The sequence below is a fragment of the Pipra filicauda genome, unplaced genomic scaffold, assembly GCF_003945595.2.
Source record: "Pipra filicauda isolate LSUMZ 115617 unplaced genomic scaffold, ASM394559v2 scaffold206_size1356665_pilon, whole genome shotgun sequence".
Lineage (NCBI taxonomy): Eukaryota > Metazoa > Chordata > Aves > Passeriformes > Pipridae > Pipra > Pipra filicauda.
The window spans coordinates 178,334-195,761 of record NW_024104317.1 but is presented as its reverse complement, the minus strand read 5'-3'; the positions used below and the strand labels follow the sequence as shown (position 1 = coordinate 195,761).

At 40.3% G+C, this 17,428-nt stretch overlaps 1 protein-coding gene across 1 annotated transcript; it reads left to right on the top strand.

The window, feature by feature from the left end:
- The first annotated feature begins 13,770 nt into the window (after positions 1 to 13,770).
- LOC113996813 lies at positions 13,771 to 16,983 on the top strand. The gene has a single exon (XM_027738139.2). It carries the CDS (start codon positions 13,771 to 13,773, stop codon positions 16,981 to 16,983), a length of 3,213 nt encoding a protein of 1,070 aa, XP_027593940.2.
- The last annotated feature ends 445 nt before the right edge of the window (positions 16,984 to 17,428 follow it).

The window sequence follows — 17,428 nt, the reverse complement described above, 5'->3', positions numbered from 1 at the left end:
GCCCACATTTTAGTCTTGTGAAATACAATGTCATTAGTATCTCACAGCTTCTGCAGTTACTAATTTCCATGCTTTTCAACTCTATTTTATATAGACTAGCAACTGTGAATTAAAAAAGAAGCAGAAGCAATAAACCAACGGCTTTAAGGACATTTGTCTGAGAAACTTTTTTTTATCAAAACAGTATTGTAGGTTGAAAAGAGAGGAGATTTTAAATAGATTTTAAATTATATAATGCTTAGATGATGTCTAAAGACACATAATTCTTTTTTGTTTGTCAATGAGATTTATGTTAGCCAACAAAAAATTAGGTCTCACTCTGGGCATTAATAATACAGTGCTTGCAATATTTAAATACTTCTTAGCTAGGTTTTAAGTAATTTTTGCTTTCACAACTATGTAATAGCTCTTTAGATGTAAAAGTTCTTGTGTACTGATGTCCGAGGTACTTCTCAACACCGCTGTACAGGCTTTCATGGAGCCTATGTCCCCAGTGTAACTGGGTACCTCCTAAATATTAAAAGAGAAGTAACAAATCAGCATGATCTTTTCAGCTCCCAGCAAGTAGGAGTACACGTCTTGATTAGATCCTGAGTTATATAAATAGTATAAGAACTGATATTAGAGAGGGAATGGATGTGTGTGAAAGCGAGGCTGAAAAAATTAATGATGCATCTTTACAGCCTTACTGAGACCTCATTGATTTCCATGGAAACCTTTTCATTGACTTCAGTGGGTCTCTTTAGTCTGATGCTAGAAAGGGTAGTTGACAGATAGTGAGGTGCATGCTCTGGTCTCGGTTCCATTGTGCTCGCCAGCACTGCCTGCTGCTCAGCGATGCTTTACTTGCAGTGGATTTTAACTGCTTCCTGATCGAGAGAAGCTTTAATTTGGAGACATTTTCTGTGCTTAGGAAATACTGAGACATGCTTCCTAAGCCAGTGCCTGTAAAGTGGTGCTATTACTGTAAATACAGACATGCTATAGGTAAACCAAGAAATCAAAAATACAGGGAAAAGGTTAAACTGTCAAGCTTTGTCCCAGCAGTTTTTCCCAGAGGTGTCTTTGCCCCTTCTGACAACATAGTGAAGACCTAGGAGAGAGAGATATAAAGCCAACCTTCCTCGTCTGGAATATCTTTTTTTTAAGATTCTCTCCCCTCAGCTGAAAAGGATTTGGTTGTCTGTGAATGGCAGTATCATTCTGTGTTTCCAGATTAATTTCATACCTTTCCTCCACCATCTTGTCTCACCTGATTTGACAATTTACAAGAAGAAGTTCTGAGGAGAGATGCCTTTCATGGTGATTTAGTGGGAGAATTTCTGTCTCTGATCATTAGAAAAATTGTTTGCTTTCTCTGAGCAACATCATTTTCTGGAGAGAAAATTTTGAAAGTAAGAATAGTGATGTAAAGTTCTTTTGTAAGAGAAGTCAATGGCAAATGCTTCATTAGAGTTCCTTCTGCAGATGTGAGCAATATTGGAGCTCCGGAATTTACAGTTATTCTTGCTGTCACATTTCTTATTTTATCTGTTTGTTTGTTGTGATCTGTTTAACAGATCACTGTTACTGATGTCACATATAAGGAAATACAGAGATAAAAAATATTTTCCCTGTTGTTTGTTTCTGTAATCCTTGTGAGATAGCAAATTTAGGTCAAGAAAGTTCCACACTTGTATTCTGATAACCACCTATTTTCCTCTGTCCATGTACTTAAATATATTGCTTTATAATTTCTTTCAGACTGCAAAATCTATAGGTACTGAAGGAGAGCTAGTTTCCCTTACTGATAATATAAGGATTGTTAACCTCACTTTCACTGTGGTGGTGGCAATCCCAGCAGACTTTCAGACCTAGACTGAGTTAGCAGAAAAATATTTTCCTTGTAAAAGGTAGGTTTGGATCTGAATACACAGACATAGAAAGGTGCAAACTGTCAGTGCCATTGCCACAGTCCTTAATTGGTCTGAATGGTTCATTCTCTACCAACCAGGCGCTGAGGCACCAGGAAAGCCCCAAACCCTCATCCCATTGTGAAGGATCTTATGTCTGATGAGGTCTCTGTCCTGTGTGTGAACTCAGCTGCATGGGACTGCAACAGACTTCTCAAATTAGACTTGTTGGGGTTCTAACATCTGCATGCAACATATGTAACAAATGTACAATACATTTTTGCATGTGTTTACTCAAGTATATCTTTATTTCTGTAGTGTTTATTTATTTTCTTGTAATCTTTTTCTAGGTCTGTATTACTGGCAGGCAGACAAAAATTTTGTCAAAACAGTAATATAATATTTGTGCTAATCTCCTCTTTTTGAGTTATTGACCAACTGTGAAACTTTGTTTTATAGACTGCAATCTAGATGTCTGTTTTGTGTCTAATATAGACCTGGTTGGGGTGCTTTTGGGTTGTGTGAGGGAATGAACAGAATTTTTCCATGATTGGAAAAATAGTTTGGCAAACAGACCAGTGAAGTTTTTTTTCCTCTCTCTTGTTTGTTTGTTTGTTTTCTTCCATGTTTGTTTTTGCTGGCTCTCTTAGAAGAGAAGAGCATCAACTGAAAGTGATGAGTTTTAATGGGTTCTTATAATTTACTGTCTGGAAAAACAAAATCACACCTTATGAGCTTAATGTTTTCCTGAAAGGGTAAGGTTAGCTTGAACTTCCCTTCCCTGTCACATCACATGGGAAGGTTTGTGCTCAGGGTTGTACGTGAGAAAGTATGTTGTGGTGCATCAGGGAGACAGGAGAGTTCCTGCAGAAATCAGGTGACAGTGGAAGTGTCTGCTTGGAGATTCTGAGCTCAGAAAGTTCATCAGGCCTTGTTGAGCTGAGCTCCTGAGTTTATTAAATTCTGAGGTAACTGGCTATAAACATTAATGCACACAGCTATAGGTGGCTAGAAAACACATAGCCTTATATTTAAACTGATCATTTTTTTCAATAGGGGTGTTACATACATGTTTAATCACTGTATCTGACTGAGAGTTTTCCTTAATCATAAGTTCCATGATTATCCTAGCCTTTGCTTTGTAGGGGCTAGAGAATGGCTGCAGTCTTTAACATGTTCTTCATTGTTGAGGTAGGCAAGAAAACTACCTGATTTGAGGTAGACCAGCGTAGAAAGTAGAGTATCATCTGTATTTTCTCAGGAAATTCTGCAAGTTTCAAATTAATCTAATTTTTCGGAAGCCGAAAACTTCAGGGGTGATTTCTGGGCTGACACATTCTGTTCTGAAAGCCATGGTAACATCTTCCGCAGCATGTGTGTGTAGGGGGGGTGTCCGTGCCCGCCGCTCCCGCTGCACTGCCCGCTGTGCCCAGCAGGTGCCGCCGTAAGGCAGCAGTTGGGAGCGGAGCGATCCCGATCCTGCTGAAATCCTGGAACTGCGATGGCTGGAGGCGGGCGGGCACCGGCGCTGCACCCTTGGCTATGGTATCGCAGATTGCTTTGCTACTGAGTTCCTTATTCCTTTAGGTTCCGGAGTCCCGTTCTTTCCCGGTTATGGAGAGCACTGTCTCGCGGACCGAGTGGTTTGTAAGGGGTCTGGTTGTGCCATGGCCGGTGTCCCTGGAGAACCAGCGCCAGTGCCTTACACTGGCCCTTCCAGCTCTGTTTTACTATAAAGTTGGTCACTGTGGTCTTGGAGGATATTCCAGGAAAAACTAGAGTGAGATGCATGCCTAGGTATGCAGTCTTTAGACCCTTAACTTTATCTAAATTTCCTTTGTGGGGAAAATAGGTAACCCTAACCTGGCTCTTCCAGGCACTGAGTGAAATCACTCTCTGGAAATGCTCTTCAGAAAGAGCTGGAACAACTTGGACTAGACAAGTGAACAGCTCTAACTGATCACTTGAAACAGCTGAAGCCAAACAAGATAAACATTAACCTTAGTGGTAGGTTATAAGGTCTGTTGGGCAGAGGCTTCTCCTTTGGTGGCTGGACAGAGCTTCCTGCATGACCCTAATCCATGGCCAGGCTTCCTAAATACTGTCAGTGTGCAAATAGCAGTTATCTGACTTGGGGAGACATTTCTCACTACAGTGATAAGAGTTTCTGCATTTTACTGTTTCTATGTTACAAGCCAACTTGGAGAGTTTTCTAGTTTTCGTGACAGTGGTAGTTTAATCATAGTTCTTTGAGTAGTTTGCTGTGGGATTTTGAATTACCCAAACTTTTAGTACAGATTCCTAAATCAACTTAATTACCTGATACTCAGGAAGTCTATTGGATATCCTGATGATGAATAAAAAGATCGCAAAGGTTTGTGTTGTTTTTTGTTTGTTTGTTTTTTTATTATTATTAATGCCCTTACAGGGTATTGTCCTAATGATTAAGTATGATTATTTTGTGATGTTTGTGTATTCTATGCATTTACTTGATGTGGCAAAAGCTAAAATAAATATTCAATTAGGAATGAGAATTCTTTAGAAATATTTCACTTTTTGTCAGTTGTAGTATGGTAACTTTTGCATCTTATAACAAAGACACCAACTTGATCCAAACTGAAGTAGAGTTTACTGTAAAATAATGTAGAAACATGAATTGAAGACTAATTCTTTGAGGAAGTCTGGCTTGGTTTAAAAAAAGAAAAAGAAACCAAAACCCTAACCCACAGCTGTATTTTTGGGGGGGAGTGGGAGGGGTTTTTTGTTTGTTTGTTTGTGGGTTTTTTAGTGATGTCCTCTAAGTAATATTGTCTTAGAAGGTGCACAATAGATGATATTGTAACAGGAATAAAAGTAAATTTCTATTTAAAGATACGTGCGCAGTAGTTATTGCCATCTAGTGTTCCCGTACCTTTATGGCATCAAATACAGTCACATTGTGAGAATTGTCTTGCAGCTTCCATCCACTCTTTATTTTGCTTAAGCAATGTTGCCAAGATGCTTATGTTTATTTGGAACAGAAAAGTTCGTTTAATGTCAGTATTACTACGTATGTCCAGTCATGGTGAAACAGTAACTTCATACAGAGCAGTGTATATGTGCATATCCTAATTCAAGATAATGTGGCCAAGGGCATGAATGGGTTATATGTTTGAGAGTTTTATGAGAAAATATATTATGGAGGATGTATGTATGAAGTACTGGTACTTATCAAAGTAAATATTCCATGAGTGAATAAGTGAATTCTCTTAAGAGTTCCCCAAAAGGGCTCTGCCATTAAATCAACTTTGAAAAGTCCACCGGGACTAACTGGTGAATTTTTTTGGTGGATAGGAAAAAACTGTAAATGAGTTAATGAAGGACTCTTTCAGTCCCCAGTTTCAGGAAGTATGCTTGTTCTTAAACATATGTGTTTTAATTATGGTGCTATTGTAAGATGCTATTTATATCTCTGTAGCACTTAACAGTCCCAGTGAAGACTTGAGCTCTGTAGTGTGAGGTGTGAGGTAGGAGTGCAGGAGACTGAGGGTATTGCTAATGAATCTTGGTGCTTGTTTGAGCTGTCACCAGTTGCTTCTAATGTGGGAGGAGGAAGGATATAAATATAGTTTCCTATTACTGATGTAGACCTGGATAGAAAGTGATGCAGTAGCTTATTCCTATGACAAAAGAAGCTTGTGTTTAGGAACTGAAATTAATCTCCTGGATCCAAGCCTTAAATCAAATGCAAAAGCTGGTGCAGAGCCTTTTTAGTTTTAATTACTGTGTCAGACCCAAACTATCATACAAATCTCAGTACTACCTCAAAGATGTTTTAGTGAGTTGTATGTTCCCTGACAAATTGAATTTGGGGAGTTTGGTGCATAGCATTGTGTCTTAAATTATTCACAGTTCTGGAAGTCTTTATCTTTAAACTCTACCCTCTGGTATATGCTCCGTATGGCTCAATTCACAGCTCTACCTGAACAGCTGTTAATGAGACCTGTGGTACTACAAGAAATATATATAGTTACATTTATGCTAAAAATGGCCATAGGGGAGATAGCTTCTGTTGCTGCATTAAAGATCTCATGTACCGCCTCTTTTTCTTATAAATCTCTTTATGACTTCTGTCTAGGTTTTTATTGTATTTTATTACAGGACTGAATTTTTAGAAGAGCTTAGATGGTATATAGATAATAAAATGAGTTTATATTGTTGAAATTCCTGAGGTTTTTTAAGGAATATTGTTTCCTATCTCAGGGAGCGTTTCTGTAATGGCCTTCTCTTATACTTTTGCATCTTCTCTTTTCCTTTGCTCTCCTCATTTTTAATTTTCCTTTTTTTTTCTGATAGAATCAGTTTCTCCTGGTACACTGGTATCCATCCTAGCAGGGATACCACTGAGAGTTAACTCTCTTTTTGTGAGATTTTTGGTCATAGTTGTGTGATGACTTTTGGAGTCCTGTCAATTCCTGTAGATAAGAAAGCCTTACACCACAGTTTGAAGAAGCAGCTCTTCCTGCTCTGATGCTCAGTGCAGTCAATGTACAACTGCTCATTTCAGTTGTCTGTGTGTATGTTTATGGCTCCCACCAATAAATTTCCCATCACAAATCCAGTGGAGTGCCAGACAGAAAAATGAGACCTGCATAGCATAGCTGTAAGCGTTCTACAGAGTGAATGGGATGGATGCTCATGACATATCCCGCCTGCCCTCGTGAAAAAAGCTTGGAAGTACAAACACAAGGGCAGCTGGGGCTTCCAGTCTGCAAATGGGCTGTGCTTGTACAGTGTGTATGTCAGCAGCTGGAGGCACAGTTTTCCTGAAACATCAACAAACTTGTGAAGGTGGGAGACACGTCACCTTTAGCTCCAGCTTCCCTGGCCCTAATTAGCTTAGGTACAATGTTGTTATCGCCCATACTTCCTTCTCAGCCCTTTGCTACCGTGGCCATAGATTATTTTCAGTTTTGTTCATTCTGTTCCACAAATCTTGTGCCAACCCTGTCCAACAAGAGCTATCCTGTGAGGATGTTAGTGTGAGAAAATGTCATGCATTCTTAGTTTCTGACAGTATTATGACCTGCCAAAGGTGGCTACTTATTTGACCCTAAAAATAGAGCCTATACTGAAAGTCATCCTGGGAGAATCTAAAATCCTTGTGCTGAGATGCAGGTCAAGTTCTAACTTCTCTAAAGCTGATAATCATCCCTTACGAGCACTAAGAGGTTTTCATCCAGAGTAGGATTACATGCATTGTTCAGGGTTGAGAAAGGCTCTTGGTTTATTTTGATGCATCACAGCTACTTCTTCAGATTTTTTTCTATAAGCCCAATTGCAGGCATGTAGGTTGTCCCTTTTTGCCACACCTAATGAAATGAACTGAGCTTTGTGGTATAGGTTGATGAAATTATAGCCTTAAAAATGAAGCTCCTGACATATCTGCATTAATGGAAGTCTTGATTCTGTATTCCTCCTGCATAAAGAAACATCAGTTACTCACTTACAAATAATGAACATGGATTCCCAATACTGCTTTCGAAGTGGACCATAAGCTAAACTGAGACAGAAACCAAGTGGCTTATGTCCTTCTTTTCCAAATTCCTACACAAGTGCTTCAAGTCCATAGTCCATCTTTATCATTCCCTCTTCAATTCTCCTTGATCTCCTAATTTCTGAAGTTCTATTGCTGTGATAATAGGTTGCAACATTTTTAGTGTATGGTAGGTACTGGGCTATCTCAGCATTCTCAGACTCTCATGGAGATAAACTTGCAAAAGTTGCAGGCAAAGGTACATTTGTAAGTGATTTCGACTGAATAGATTCTTTAGAGTAGATGAAGAACACACATGTTGATGGTATGTCTTCAATAACGAGCATCTAACAGCCACAAAAAAAAATAAATTAACCACCCTATTCTTACTCAGTTTATAGCTATTTCTGTTGCTGCAAACCTCAGCTTTGTTCATACTGCAGCCAATGGAGAAAAAAAACCAAACACCAAAACCCAAAGCAAAACCACAGTGAGAAACACACCACTATGGTAAAGGACTGTATTTTTGTCAACAATAAGAAGCATTAGTTTTTGTTTGAGGATTTTTTTTTCCTTTTAAGAGCTAATTCTGCAGTGCTCAGCAGTTTCTCAGGCTGTTGATTTCAGAAAGAGTTAATGGCAGTTCCCATGCCCCGAAGTTAATAGAACAGTTAACAGAACAAATTAATCTGGAGGCAAATCTATATTTGTTTACTAAGCATCATATACCTATTTATATGGCACGAAATATTCTGGTTTGAGTTACCTTCTTATTTTTTTGCAAAATCAGGTGTGCGGGCATACAAGTATTCTTTAAGAAACAGGCTTTAAAAAAGATAAAAATAGATAACTCTGGATATTTAACCCATCATTCCTAGATAGTTGCAACTTCTCGAGTGAAAAATAAACTGCCAGTTTTGTGTACATTTGCCTGCACACATTTTGTTAATATGGGAATAAATTCCTTCGTGTATACACCAGTGTCTTCTGTTTTCCTGCAGCAAATACTTTCTTTGATTGATGTACTTGGAAGCGGTCCTTATCCTCATTCATTTTAATTGAGAGTAATGAATTTAGAGCTTTTATATGCACAGATTGGCTTCATTCCATTTCTAACTTTCCTCACCTTTGCTAGGAACACAGCCTGCTCAGGGATGCATTGGAAGAGGTTCAGAATTTAGTGCAGCATTCCTGGAGAGGACAGTATCCCGTGAGGAGTAGCCATCTGTTTATAGACAGGCTGATATTTCCAAACAGCTAACATTTTTGTAGGCAGGTTCTCCCTCCCCACCACTATTACTGAGGAATTGCTAATCAGTAAATAAGCTTCTTCCCTTCCCTGATTTGCACAAGATAGAGTGCAGTGTCCACCACGGTGTTTCAAGTTGTTTTGAATTCAGTGAGAGGGTTTGAAAGCACTGCTGCGCTAATGGCACGTGGGGAAATCTTTACAGAAGACAAAGTTGCCTTTCTGGTGATTATATCCTTTGAAGTGAATACTGTTGGCATGAAACAGAACTGTTAGAGAGTGGTGTCTTGCAGATTGTGGAGATACTGAAATTGTCTAAGGTTAGAAGTATTTTAATTTCATATTTTCTTATGTTCACTCAAATTTCTTATTTTCCAGACCCTTAGAAATAAGGGGTGTAACTCTCCCATTTCTTTTCTATTTTGAAGGGACTCTAAAATGAACACCAAAAACCAGGTGTTTACCTTTCTCAGTTTTATAGTAATTTTTCATTTTAACGTACACCTGCTATGGGAGAAGTCCCACTGCCATTTTATATTTGCAAGCCATTTGCCTTCTTTGCACGCCGATGATGTAATGGCTTTTTAACTATGGAGAATGTGAGGCAGCATAGGGATAAACTGGCAAGAACCCACAACACTGTGCTTGCGAGGAGCTGCCAAGCTGTTCCCTAGTAAACTTTGTGATCAACAACAAGGGAATTACTCGTTTTTGAAACACTTTATCAGGTGTGAAGTAATCAGTAAAGTTATTGACATCAGTCAAAGCAATCAGTGTGGCTGTGCTGATTTATCCCAACTGAAGGTCACTTTGTTTCTGGAATGTGCAAAAATAGGGCGATGACTAGTACTCCCCTCTGCTTTAGAAACTGTCTTTGTCTTAACTCTTGGTCTGGAAAGGATGTCACAGGGATAGGTTAGTTGCAGTGACTGTCTGCTGCAGTGCCATGGGCTTGCAGAACACATACAGTGGCATGGAAAGTGCCTTCAGGGCAAATGCCTCTGCTTGTCCCTGTTTCAACAAGGGTGTTTGGTGGCTAATGTGCTTGTCCTCAAGAGAAATGTAGTGACTATGCCTACTCTCAGGTATTTGGGAATGTTTTTTCTGCGTGCATCTCTAGCAGAGGTCTGGGCTATGAGCCAGTCAGCCCTGCATCATGGTGAGACAAACTGGGATCCAGCCTTCCCTCCTAGAGCTGGATTAGCACTGCCATTACCATTATCAGTGGTAATGACTTGTTTTGTCAGTAAAGGTATCAGAAATTACTAAGAAAATATAGTGAAATAGAGAATGAAATAAAATATTAGATATTTAGCTATGAAGGTGTGACTTTGCAAAATGTAAAACTGCTTAAAAGTCTCTGACCGAACTGTGGGCAATTGAGATAAAAAGCTTAGAGAATGGGGAAGGTTTTTTTTAGCACGTAGAGAGGGGTGGGGAACCTGACACTGCTTGAAGTGATAAAACTTTACGTAAATACTCTATAATGGTAAGAATAGGAGGTAAAACTAAGTGTCTATTTAGATAAAACAAACTGCAAAGGAGTGTATGCGTATTAACCTGCAACTGTTTGAAGTGATAAAACTTTACGTAACTACTCCATAATGGTAAGAATAGGAAGTAAAACTAGATGTCTATTTAGATAAGAAAGACTGCAAAAAGTGTGTGTGTAAAGATAATTTTGAGCTTGCTACTTTCAAACTGTATAAAAGGCTATGTTATTCCTTGGGCCGGGGAGTGCACTGGGGAGAACAACTACCCCTTTGCATTCCCCGGCCGTAATAAAGGTGCTTTTCAGATTGGCAGAAGTTTCTTTGAATCAATTTGGCACCCAGATGGGACAGATTTCTGCTCGCCAGTGAGGACCCTCCGGAACCGGGGACCCTCTGCGCGCCCCGGGACGTTACTCCGGTGAGGCTCCCCGGGCTCCGTTGGATCACCACGGGAGTAGAGGAAGACCCTGGGCACAGGTATACAAATTTTAAAGCACTCTTTTTTTTCCCTAGGGTTTTTGGGAAGGAAACCGTAAGTCGTACGCTGGTTTTTAGGGCTCTGAGCTTGCTAGCAGCTAACAAGAGCAACACCCTTTTAATAGTAGGTTCGAGTCCTACCGGGAGGATGCATATGGCTTTGATTGTGAGTTAGAGTCTCACCGAAGCTATACCAAAAGAGGAATTTTGGGCAGAGGGCTGCATCCTTCTGAATATGGGATAACAGTCCCATTAAAGGGTGGCATAGGTTTTGATTGTGACAAGATGTTTTTGGGTTTACCATTGTGGCTAGATTTGGGACTTGGTTTTGGAATTGCGATTATTATAAGTTTGGTAATATATTATATCTGGGTTTGTTTTAAACCCTCTGTCTGTGTTCCATGTGTTTGCTGAATTGTATTGTTTGCTCTTGTCTGTGAGTATTGTCTTTTATGTCATGAAATTACTGTTGTATGTTAAGTAAGCAAATATTAGGAAATTATATTTGTTTTCATATATGTTACTGGTTATCTCTTAATCACAGCAAAAGGACTACCTTCATGTGTTTACGGGAGATAGTGGTTTTGTGGTTTTATGGTTTTAGGCAGAACCCTAACACTCACTGTTTGCAGGAATTAAGCCAGGAAGTTTTGCTGGCCGCTTGCAGATGCCACAAACTCCAGGGCTGACAACCTCTGGGGGTGCAAACCCATATCTTTGCTCAATTTGTGGAATTATTCACCTCATACTTATGATTTGTGTTGAATGTTGGCAATTTTAGCGTATTGGGGGCAAGAGTGGCATTGGGAGATCTTGGCGTTGGAATGATTGGGTTTAGATATGATTTTGTGCGGTATCTAGGAGAGAGTGACAAAGTCTACAGGAGGAGTGAGGCAAAGGAGGAATAAAAGGAGGTTCTTTTCTCATTGATGCTTAGATTGTGAGATTGTTGCCTTGTGCCAGGGGAGTGGAGCGTGGCTGTTTTACAGGCGCCTAGGAAAGGGGTTTCTTGTTGCCAGACTGAGGCTTGCTGCCAGACAAGGGATACTTGGGCGAGTTAACAGGGCTGACTCAGAACTTTCCTGCCTCGGGGCTGGTGCTGTGTGTGTGTATGGTGTGTTGAAAGTGTATAACTGAAGTTTGTAGATAACCACAAGTTTGCGCCTTTGTTATCGTGCAAAGGGCAAGACTAGAAGCAGGCCAAAGCAAAAGCTAAAAATGGGGAACCAGCAAGGGAAACAAGAGATTGATAAAAGCCCATTAGGATGTGTTTTAACACACTGGAAAGAAATTGGGGAATCTCAGGGTGGGATTACTAACAAGAAAACTTTAATCAAATATTGTTCAGAATGGTGGCCCCTCTATAAACTAGAGGAAGGAGCAAAGTGGCCAAAGCATGGATCATTAGACTATAATACTTTACTACAGTTAATGTTGTTTTTACGGAGGCATGGAAGGTGGAACGAGGTCCTTTATGCTGACATGTTCTTTTGCTTAAGGGAACACCCAGAATGGCAGAGAGAGTGTGGCATTAATCTAGCCCCACGAGACCCGTTTGTTTTAACACTGGAAAAGGAGAATTTAAAACAAGGTATAGGAGAGCTCAGAAGGTGTTGTTCAGCCTGTTCAATAGGACAGAGGTGTTTGAAATATACCAACAGGGAATTGGAAAGTGGAATTGAGGATTATGTAAGTCCCTTTGGAGAAAGGGCAAATGAAATAGCCGAAGGAGGGGCTTCTGCTCCCCCCTCAGGACCAAACAGTGAATCGTCCGCATCTTCAAGACAGCAAGGGAGGGGTAGGGACAAAGAAAGGGGAAGAAGGGAAACTTCCCACTCCCCATCATCCTTATCTCCCCTGAGCAGGCGGACACGCAGTAAAATGAGAGCAAAATCTATCTCCCCACACACAGAGACCAGGCGGACTATACAAGCCCCTTTAAGAGAGGCTGCAGGACCGCGGGGCCCTATGAAACTTAAAGTTAATTTCTCTATGGGAGACTTAGAAAATTGGAAGAATATTGCTCGTAAATATAGAGACGACCCAGTTGGGGTAGCAAAGAAATTTAAAGCATATGTTAAAGCTCTAGATCCAGACTGGGAAGACGTAGATCTCATGTTGGATGCTTTGACAGAAACTGAAAAAGAGTTAGTCTTAAAAGCAGCAAGGACCTATGCACAAACCAAGTTAGCAGCTGGAGATGATTTGAATTTCTATTTCCCACGAGATAAACCAGGCTGGGACTATAACGACCCGGACCATTATCAAATTCTCCAGAGATACCGGGGTTGGGTGGCTTACGGAATAGAAAATGCAGTTCCCAAAGCAGTAAACTGGGGTTCTCTTTATGCAGTAAAACAAAACACTGGGGAAACCCCTACTGAATTTATAGATCGATTAAAGGAAGCAATGCGAACTTACACCACCTTAGACCCATCAGGGGACCAGGGCCAACAGCAGTTAATTTCACTGTTTTTGGGTCAATCTTCAGATGACATCAGACGCAAACTACAAAAATTAAAAGCCGAAGATCAGAGAAATATCGAAAAATTAATTGAAGAGGCGTGGCGGGTATACAGGAACCGGGAAGGGGTAGAAAGACAGAAATTAGGTAAAGCTATCACAAAGGCAACCATTGCCGCCCTGGGTAGAAGAGAACATCACTCTAAGAGACCTGGATGGCACCCTGGAAGTGGTAACCAGCAGAAATTGAGACCAAACCAATGTGCAATTTGTAAAGAAGAAGGACACTGGAAAAGAGAATGCCCTCAAAGGGAGCAAAAACCTATTTTAATGGCAGAATTGGACCAAGATTAAAGGGGACCGAGGGGTTTTGCCCCCAGGGATCCCTTGGTTATAATGGAACTGGGGAAAAATAAACATAAAATAGAATTTTTAGTAGACACTGGAGCAACATTTTCTGTGTTAAATCAGGAATTAAACCTCATGGATGATGTATCTTTGAATGTGATGGGAGCCACTGGTCAAGTTGAAAAAGTATCTTTTATGAAACCACTAAATTTTAAATTAGGTAAGACTTTAGGTATACATAAATTCCTATATATGCCTCATGCACCTAAATCACTTTTGGGAAGGGATCTATTAGAAAAACTAAATGCAGAAATTAGGTTCAACAATGGAGATATGCAACTTAAAGTAAAAGAAAATGAATTAATCGAAATTTTAAGTCTTGCTCTAATCCAGCCACAGATATCGGGAGAAGTACCACCAGCAATCTATGACCAAATCTACCCGGGGGTCTGGGCTGACGGGACCCCAGGAAGGGCCAGACATGCTCAACCTGTAACAGTAAGATTAAAACCTGGGACACGGCCGGTAAGAATTAAACAATATCCTCTCAAACTAGAAGATAGAAAAGGGATTAAAGAAATAATTGACAATTTTATCAAATTTGGTTTACTAATTGAATGTAAATCAGAATTTAACACACCTATTTTGCCAATCCGTAAACAAGATGGCAAAAGCTATCGGTTGGTTCAGGACCTCAGAGCTATTAATAAAATTGTTGAAGACCTCCACCCAGTGGTAGCTAACCCATATACACTTTTAACTAAACTAAAAAATGAATATATCTGGTTTTCTGTTTTAGATTTAAAAGATGCCTTTTTCTGCTTGCCTTTGGACCCTAAAAGTCAAAAATTTTTTGCCTTTGAATGGGAAAACCCGGAAACAGGAAGACGATCACAGCTCACATGGACTGTTCTTCCACAAGGATTTAAAAACAGTCCAACCCTTTTTGGAGACCAGCTTGCCAAAGATCTTGAAGAATGGACGGCACCTTCAGACAGCGGAGTCCTCTTGCAGTATGTGGATGATTTATTAATTGCAACCAGCACACAGGAAGAATGTGAAAATTGGACTGTGAGCTTATTGAACTTTCTAGGGCTGAAAGGATATAAGGTATCTAAAAACAAAGCCCAGATTGTCAAGAAAGAAGTTACTTATCTAGGATATGAAATCTCAGGAGGACAACGTCGACTTGGGCCAGAAAGAAAAGAAGCCATCTGTAAAATACCTTTGCCACAAACTTCAAAAGAACTTCGCACATTTTTGGGAATGACTGGCTGGTGTAGGCTTTGGATCTACAAATATGGACTAATAGTCAAACCCCTATACCAGATCCTACAAGATGGAAATCAACAATTAACATGGACCGGAGAAGCTACACAAGCCTTCCATCAGCTTAAGAAGGAACTGATGCAGGCACCTGCACTGGGCCTCCCAGATGTAACTAAACCTTTTTTGCTCTTTTCGCATGAAAGGCAGGGAATTGCACTGGGGGTCCTGGCCCAGCAGGTCGGACAATATCGCCGAGCAGTGGCATACTTCTCTAAACAGTTAGATGAAGTGAGCAAAGGATGGCCAGGATGTCTGAGGGCCGTAGCTGCAGTAGTACTGAACATACAAGAAGCCCGAAAGTTCACAATGGGACAGAGAATGACTGTTCTAGTGTCACACGTGGTTTCAGCAGTGCTCGAACAGAAAGGCGGTCACTGGCTCTCGCCCTCCAGGTTTCTCAAATACCAGGCCACTCTAGTAGAACAAGATGATGTTGAAATCGTCACCACTAATATCGTAAATCCAGCAACATTTTTATCAAGTTCTACAACCACAGAGGAATCGGTGTATCATGATTGTATTGAAACAATTGAAGCGACATATTCCTGCCGACCGGACTTGAAAGATACACCACTGCCCGAGGCAGAAATGTGGTTCACCGACGGAAGCAGCTATATGAAAGATGGAATCCGCAAAGCTGGTTATGCCATAACAACCACAGATCACGTCATTGAAGCACAAGCACTCCCTGCTGGCACCTCTGCACAAAAAGCAGAAATAATAGCCCTTACCAGAGCATTACAACTAAGAGAAGGAAAGGACATTAATATTTGGACAGACTCAAAGTATGCCTTCGGGGTAGTTCATGCTCATGGAGCAGTGTGGAAAGAAAGAGGGTTACTCACATCACAAGGAAAACAAATAAAGCACGCAGAAGAAATCTTAAAATTACTTGAAGCTGTCCAGTTACCGAAAAAGCTTGCTATTATGCATTGTAGAGGACATCAAAAAGGGAATACAAACCAAGAAAAAGGCAATCGATTGGCGGATCGAGAGGCGAAAAAGGCAGCAGAAAACGGCCAGGTAGAACTTGCCTCCCTAATTCCTGATGGCAAAATTATAGAGGTAAGCTCTAATGTATCATATTCAAAGGAGGATTTAAAATTAATAAAAGATCAGCAAGCTCAACGCAAAGGTAACGTGTACTACTTAGAAACAGGACAAATAGTGGTACCTGAAAGAGTACTATGGAAAGTTGTACAAGCAGAACATAACAAAACTCATTGGGGGGCAGATGCATTACACAAATATCTAAGGAGACAAATTATAGGACGAAATTTATACACTACAATAATCCAGGTTACTAAACAATGCAAGACCTGCCTTCAAAATAATCCTCACACAACCAATAAAATCGAGATAGGGACAATTGGCAAAGGTAATCTCCCAGGGCAACACTGGCAGATAGATTTCTCTGAGTTGCCTAGGAAGGGAGGTTACAGATACCTGTTGGTTTTGACAGATACTTTCTCAAATTGGCCAGAGGCTTTCCCGACTCGAAGCAATAAGGCTCGAGAAGTTGTCAAGGTACTACTTAATGAAATTATCCCCAGGTTTGGAGTACCTGACATCATCTCCTCGGACAGAGGACCACATTTTGTAGCTAAAATAATACAAAGAATTAGCAGCATCCTGCAAATTAATTGGCAATTACACACTCCATATCGACCACAAGCAAGTGGTCAAGTGGAGAAAATGAATCATTTGATAAAACAACAATTGGCAAAAATCTGTCAAGAAGTAAACCTACATTGGTACCAAGCATTACCTCTGGCCTTATTGCGAATAAGGGTCAAACCTAAAACTAAAGAAGGGCTGAGCCCTTTTGAAATGTTATATGGAAGACCCTATGGGAATTATTATCAAGGAGAAGATCTCATACAAGTAGGAGAAGGATATGTACGAGAATACTTGATCTCATTAAGTAAACAATTGTCAAAAATCAACAAACAAGTGATGAGTACTCGCTCAAGAGGAATAGATCAGCCTTTACATAACATTTCCCCTGGGGAATGGGTGTATGTTAAAACTTTTTCAGGCCAACCATTAGAGGAGAAATGGAAAGGACCATACCAGGTGCTTCTGACGACCTACACAGCAATCAAAATTAAGGAACAACCCACCTGGATTCATTATTCACGAGTAAAGAAGGCACCTCGAGAAACATGGACGTCAGAACTTGTAGGACCAACCACCCTCAGGTTTACTCGACACTAGCCGCTGGAGCTCTGATAAGTATACTAACTCTGGCTCAGGCCACTACCTTAGACTGGCCATGGTCTAGGGCTCACATTGGATATACTGGTATGTCCGGAAAAGACATTTCCAATTTAAACCTAGCCACTGTGGTCATGCACAAAAATAGACCATGCTCTGATTGGGAAAAAAGAAACGGGCTTAGTACCTTAACGGGAATAAGTGGAAAAACCCAGATAGGATGTAGAGGAATTAACATACCTGACGATGAGAAACAAATCTCCCAAACACAGATCACTGTAAGAGAACCTATAGAAGGAAACCTGATTGGTAAGTCCATCTGTAGGTCCGATCAATGTTGGCACAACTTTACCATAGATACACCAGTTTCTGTAACATGTCTTTGGGCTACTCTGAAAGGAGACAAAGCACTATCAAGAAAATTTATAATAGACACCACCACAAC